The following is a 6787-nucleotide window of genomic DNA, read 5'->3' as shown; positions in this document are numbered from 1 at the left end:
GTTGGCCGAAAACCTTGTGAGATGCTATTGGGACTATGGCCGAAAATGTCGTTAAGTACAAGAGTGCCCCTCTGATGAAACAATGTATTCTAATCTTCACAAGTAAGAAAGGTATATTTCATCAGCTATACTCATTTACTGTTTCATATTTAGTTTCGCTCTAAGTATTTAGCTAACTTTGTTCGAAAGTTAATATTAATAGGCTACTTCAAATTTAACACAAAAAACGTATACTAAAATTTAAATACCTGTTAGTTTTTAATTTAAATCAACTTCTTGTATTATAGTTATTCTTTAAACTATAACGTAAAACAATAAGACAGTATATTAAGTTGAAAGTAAATTTTACGGAATTGATGATAAAAGCAAAGACATTTATATATTAGGCAAAAACTTCATTTAATAATTAACGACCATGGTTTCGCCAATAAAGACATCATCAGGTACAGACATGGTGATGCCTTTACTGGCGAAACTGTGGTTGTGAAATGTACAATTGTCTTTGTTTTTCCCCTCATTTCTGTAATTATGGAGTTTCACCACGTACTGGCGGTTTCAAGTATCAATTACAGAAAGTAAATTTTATTGTTAAATCAGTTGTTTAGTTTCATCGTTGGTGTGTAACTTTGGTAATACTAATAAAAATGATTGTAAGATCTGCTTTGTTTAAACAATTTAAGTTAATTCTGTGTTAGATACAAAAAACTATTTGAAAAACTTACTTTTATTTGCTGTTGTTACTACAAAAATTAACATATTTATCATAAAGATTTTAAACTTAGGCGTCAATGTTTTATATCACTATGAATAGCAGTTTTTAATATTAAAAATGTGAAATTTGAAGAAATGTTAGTTTTCTTACCTAGGTAGCACTACGCTACTAATATTAAAAGGTAATGGACGAAACAGGTGATGAGGTTGAAGTGTTACTGGAAACAACTGATTTGTTAGGAATGAAGGTTTTACACTATATTAATATTTATTATTTTTACGAGAGAGCAATAACTTTATGATATTAATATTGACACAAGTACAATACTTAGTAATGTTTATGTTTAAAAATTTGTTTGAAGTGTTGCGGTATTTCATACTATTAATATTAATTATTATTATATTAAAAGACATTAACAGTGTATAGTAATTTTGAGTAAATGACTGTTTCAATCTTGATATTCGCGGGGAAGAAGATATGCATTGCTTCTATTTCTCTATAGTAACATAAGACAAAATATACTTGTAAGCCTTTTAACCTAACACTTCATTATAATATGATATTAAGCTTAGTGTTTTTATTAAGATTTATTATAAAAATGCAGTTTACAAAATGAAGGCTTATTTTGTTTATTTCCATACACTGGAAATTTTTTAGCAAATCGAGAACATTTATTTTATTAGAAACAAATCATAAATGTAGTCTTCTTTATCATTTTTGATGGACAAAAATGTCTTTATCAATAGACAAAGAACAGGTACCTGAGGATTGGAGATTTGTCAATGTTACTCCTATTTTTCAGTAGTTGTCCTAGAAACTATAGATTAGATAGCCTTACTGGTGTAGTGGGAAATATTTTTGTCTGATAAAAGAAGTGCAAAGTAATGCCATAAAATAGAATAACTTTAGTTAATATAACAAAACACCTAAAGGACAACATGCTGTTCCATATTTAAAACAAACTGAAATTCATCCTTGATCGTTTAATTATTTATCAAGCCTTCCCTTAATCTTTCTTAAACTTACTGCATCAACATTTTATGTGTTATCCGGATAACGGAAAGGAAGTAAACTTGGTGTGCTTAGGTTTTCGAAAAATATGATTTTCTAACCTAATCTTCTGTGTGGCACCTTATCAATATCAGAAATTCGTATGGATTAGGGAAGATTACTTTAAATGAAAGAAAACAAGATGTTCATCATAATGAAGTCCTGTCCACCAGGACTTCTTGTCAATGTTTTGGCTTTTACGTTTCATTAATGATATTGGTAGAGTATATTCAATAAATTATGAAAGTTTGTTGTAACATCTTAACACAACAAGACATAACATTAAGCTTGTGTTATGTCTTGTTGTGTTAAGATGTTACAAAACGACTTCAGTCAGTTAGTTGGTGGACATATACTTGGAAAATTACATTTCATTATAGTAAGTGGATGGTAATGTATTTGTTTTTATCATAATTTAAAGCACAAATTTAATATAGAAATGATTTCACCGAATAGCATAATTGAAAAAAAAAGGATCTTATCATAGTGGTGGATAACTATCAAGGCAGTGTTCTGTGCTAGTAGTAAAACTAATAGAATTTTAGAATGTTTTTATAGACATACTAGTCAAAAGGTAATTATCTCCATACAAACTACTGGTTAGGCCTCATTGAATACTGTGTAAAGTTAGTTTCCTTATCAAAGAAAAGATATTGACTTTTTTAGAAAGGATTCAGAGAAGGGTACACAGATGGAAGGTCTTTTTTATGGAGATATTGAGTATTGTCATGAAAATAATCAAGTAATTAAAATTAGTGTTTTCCATTATTCCAACTATCCACATAATCGAAACTATCAAGATAAATTAATCAAAAATAATAATGAGATATCATAATGGCAATAATTAGTGTTAGAACTCACAAATATAATCAACTAATTAAAATTAGTGTTTCCGAATATTACTATATTTGATTTTTCCAACTATCAAAGTCTCCCATGAGATTAGTCACTTGTTGAATGTAATCGATTAATGAACTCAATGATTAATCAATTATCAAATTCCACTAAATTCCCAGCTGTAGTTAACAGGTTCTTAACTTATTTTCTCTTGAGGAAAGAGGGAGAAGATGTGATCTTATTGACATTTACAGAATTATCCTGGTGAATGATATGATAAAGGTCTCGGATTTCTTTATGATATATTCTAAAAACAATTGGACAAGAGGACACAAATCTAGGATTTGTAAAAGACAGGCCAGACTAGTTGAGGCAGTTTTATTTCTATAACAGAGTTATTGGCTTACGGAATAAGTAGTATTTGGCAGTAATGGAGACCACCACTTTATACGAGATGTGAAACTGAATTTTATAAGAAACTGTAATAAAAATATTTAAGATGTACAATTAAAAAGGTTTTAAAGTAAGTTTAGTGTTGTGTTACAAAGGTAAGAGGCTAAAATAATATGAAACCTTAATTTATACTCAAGTTTTTGTACATTCTTCCTCAGTCTTCTTGCTCAGGGTCATTGAGAAGGATTGACATGAATGTAAGAAATACAGGACATGAAGCTTATGTTACAGAAACAAGCTATTTGAATAATGCTTGGTTTAAGAAATTCTAGTACACAAACTTGAATACGTATAGCTGAGATATGGTACGATTCAGGTGTTCAAGGTTTTTTTGCAGCTTGTATAATCAACCAGTGGGTTGTCTGTTTGAGTGGTGGAAGGAATAAGTCAGAAGATCTTGGAATTTAAGTCCATATTTGTATTTGGTAACAATATTCCCTGGTTAGTGATATTAATTTGCATAATAGCTTGCCTTAATATGTGATTATTACTGTTAGTTTAAATTGATATTTTTATCAGTTAGACACAAGTATACAGATGTGAACAACTTTACAAGTCTCTGTTTAGTTTAAGGGATGGCCAGAATGAGCCAAATGACCTGATGTTGTGATGGCCAGAATGAGCCAAATGACCTTTTTGTCACTTTAACCCTTACAAAACTCGTACTTGAGTTAATCATACACATACTTGACAATTCCTAAACCAAAATGTAAAATACGTTTTTTGAGTGTGCTTTCATTATCTGACAAAGGCAATATTGGCAAACTATAGACGCATTTTATATGGGGTATATTTTTTTTTTACTGAATGATGGTCACTAAAAGTTAGTTTTTTACATGTTTTTTTTTGTGTATTATGATAAAATGTTTTATGTTATAGATATACATGTCAACAATACTGTGTTCAAATTAACATGTTTATTTTTTAGGTGGCGGACTTGAAAAAGGAGTTGAAATTAAGAGGCTTAGCTGTTGTTGTTGTTTTATGTTATAGATATACATGTCAACAATACTGTGTTCAAAACCTAAATCATAAACATGTTAAGCTAAGCCTCTTAATTTCAACTCCTTTTTCAAGTCTGCCTATTACGGGCAACAAAAATGAATTAATTGAGAGACTTCAAGAAGCCATGCATCTTTCAAAGGGTATGTTAAACCTGTTTCTATAGAAACATATATTCCATCTTATATTCAACTGACTTGCTAAGTGGAAAATGATGTAAAAAATTCTAGATATTTTACATCTTTCTAGAGTCGGTATAGCTGATTATACAAAAACAAATATTTGTCACAACTTTAAAATATGTATGCACAAGCTGCTTAAGCTAAATACATTCATTAACAAAATACTAAAGGAGTGATTCTGTTTTGATGATGTTAACTCCTCATCATTAGATTTAAAACAAACAGTGCCAGGATTACAAGACTTTAGATTCGTGTAGATATGCGTGATCATACCGAATAGCTGATCATTTAACTTGATGGAAATGAATTAGGTTAACTTATCCAGCCATAATTTGTTTAGAGATTGTTTTGTGGATAAATAAAGCCTTTAGTCTTACTTTGATTTAATTTTGTTGGTATTCAAAAACTATAATTTTGGATAATAATCCTGTATGTAAACATTGTAACTATTTTCTACCTAATTTGTAACTGGTGTATATATAAATTAATTTATAAAAGATTTCTTCCATCTTTGAAAAGTAAGGCCTGGAAAAAATTTGTTTTATTTTTGTGGGCATAGAACAGATAGCCCATCGTGATTAACAAACTTAGAGACAGCTTGAAGGGATAACAAAGAAGACTTTAGTCTAAATTACTACATTAAACTTGTTCTAAAGTTTTCCTCGCTACTCATTCAAGTTGTCTTTAAAATTCTTTTTGTTACATTTTGATAAATGTTTCTGGAATGAGACGCCTCTTCATTTTTTAAAAATGTGATAGCCATAATGAGCTACAGAGCCAATAAATCTATAATATGGTTTTCTCTTAGAGTGTTCACGTTTAGGATGAAGTTATTACACCCTTTTTGACAAACCAGTCTCTATATAGATCAGATGATGGTTTATGATTGGGCTTTAACATGCAAGTAAATCTTGAACGAAATGACATAGTTTACTTACTCTCTCCTCTCTAGTTTTATGTCAAACATATTTAAGCTCCTTTTATGTTTAAATAATCTATGCATTTGTTATCACAAAAATTGGTGCCAGATATTTTAGAACTGGTAAAATTTAAGTCTATATGTACAAAAATAATTATGTTCCTACATCACAGATGTAGATCAAACAGATCCAAGAGATGAGGTAGATGAAGATGAGGTTCTTGGTGATGAGCACTCATCTGGTGAGGACACAATAACAACAGAAGACCACGGGACTGTTAACGAAGAAGAGATCTTTGGCGCAGTAACAAAATCAGAAACGGAAGTTCTCACCAAGCCTGTTGTAAAGGTGAAACCAAGTCCCAAGCAACAGGTGATCAACACAAAAGTTGATAAAGCACCCAGTAAGGTTACTGGAGTGACTAGAATTTCAAGACCAGTTTTACAGCAGAAGACTCCAGTAAAAACCTCTGAGAAGAGTGTGGCTGAACACGAGGAAGACCTAAAAAAGAAAGTAGTCATTACATCTGTAAAAACCTTGACTCCAGAAAAGGTATTTTTATTTTTTTCCCCTTAATAAACCATCCAGGTAAATAATGAGGATTAAAGGTAACCTGAATTTCATTTATTGTGTTGGGCTTGGTGTGGCCTAAAGTTTAGCATGTTTGGATTGTTAATCCGAGAGTTCATGGTTTGTGTTCTTTTGCCACAAAAATTGTACACTGCACTTTGAGGCCGTGGGTGCATTATAAGAATGATAATCAAATTCCACTGTTTAGTCAGATAAAACAGTTGATGGTTCGTGCTCTCGACTAGATTGCTTCCCCTAGTCTGGCAGTTCAAAATTAGAGACAGTTCTTCACAGCCTTTGTGTAACTTTGCACAAAAATTCTAAACAAACAAACATATACTGTGATCTTTATTTGTCTTGCCAAACATCAGTTATCACATTCAGTACTACAACTTCTGAGGCACAAATCAAAAATACTAATGATAGTTTTGTGAATAAAAGAACTTAAAACTTATTGTTAAATCTGTTGTGTGTAGAAGTTAATTTTACAAGTCGTCTGTGATGTTGGATGGCTGTTAAAATATACTTATTAATGATAATTCTTTTTTGTTTAGGTACACAAATAAACTACAGTATGTAATATGATGCCATTGTTTTGTTTAGGTACACAAATAAACTACAGTATGTAATATGATGCCATTGTTTTGTTTAGGTACACAAATAAACTACAGTATGTAATATGATGCCATTGTTTTGTTTTGTTTAGGTAAGACATTGTTGTAATATATAAAATCAAAATTAGGTTTTAATTTTACACAAATTGAGTACACTAAAAATGTACAAATATTACAGGATGATGTTATTAATTTCTATGTATTAGGTCGTCAAGAAATTAATGTCACTTCTTTTTAGATGAAAAAACCCAAACAACTTGTATATCAAAACAAAACATTTATTAAATGAAATAGTCTTCATTCTTACCGATGATGCTTTTCTATCTTACAATCAGGTTGTTAATGCCCTGATTAAAGAAATCACTTGGCTTTGAAGCTAAAAACATTTCGATCTCCTCTTTAACACCTTCCACGTTTGCATACGTTTTCCCATTAAGATGGTGTTTC

The 6787-nt window shown here is 30.5% G+C and overlaps 1 protein-coding gene across 2 annotated transcripts; it reads left to right on the top strand.

Moving 5' to 3' along the window:
* The first annotated feature begins 629 nt into the window (after positions 1-629).
* LOC106476159 lies at positions 630-5747 on the top strand. 2 transcript variants are annotated; one of them, XM_022380099.1, is made up of 4 exons: positions 630-650; positions 3981-4020; positions 4135-4197; positions 5329-5747. In XM_022380099.1, exons 1-4 carry the CDS (start codon positions 645-647, stop codon positions 5730-5732), a joined length of 513 nt encoding a protein of 170 aa, XP_022235807.1. In that variant the 5' UTR covers positions 630-644; the 3' UTR covers positions 5733-5747. The 2 variants fall into 2 exon arrangements, with proteins under 2 accessions (XP_022235807.1, XP_022235806.1); XM_022380098.1 differs by lacking the exon at positions 630-650 and adding an exon at positions 895-959.
* Positions 5748-6787: the final 1040 nt, after the last annotated feature.

This window comes from Limulus polyphemus, unplaced genomic scaffold (assembly GCF_000517525.1).
Source record: "Limulus polyphemus unplaced genomic scaffold, Limulus_polyphemus-2.1.2 Scaffold9940, whole genome shotgun sequence".
Lineage (NCBI taxonomy): Eukaryota > Metazoa > Arthropoda > Merostomata > Xiphosura > Limulidae > Limulus > Limulus polyphemus.
Note: the sequence above shows the minus strand (reverse complement) of the source record. Positions and strands in the feature narration are given on the sequence as shown.

Coding starts and splice junctions, on each gene's coding strand:
- LOC106476159 (XM_022380098.1), top strand. CDS start 897: ATGGACGAAACAGGTGATGAGGTTGAAGTGTTACTGGAAACAACTGAT. Junction 960..3,980: donor CTGATTTGTTAGGAATGAAG/GTTTTACACTAT, acceptor TTTATTTTTTAG/GTGGCGGACTTGAAAAAGGA. Junction 4,021..4,134: donor GTTGAAATTAAGAGGCTTAG/CTGTTGTTGTTG, acceptor TTTCAAGTCTGC/CTATTACGGGCAACAAAAAT.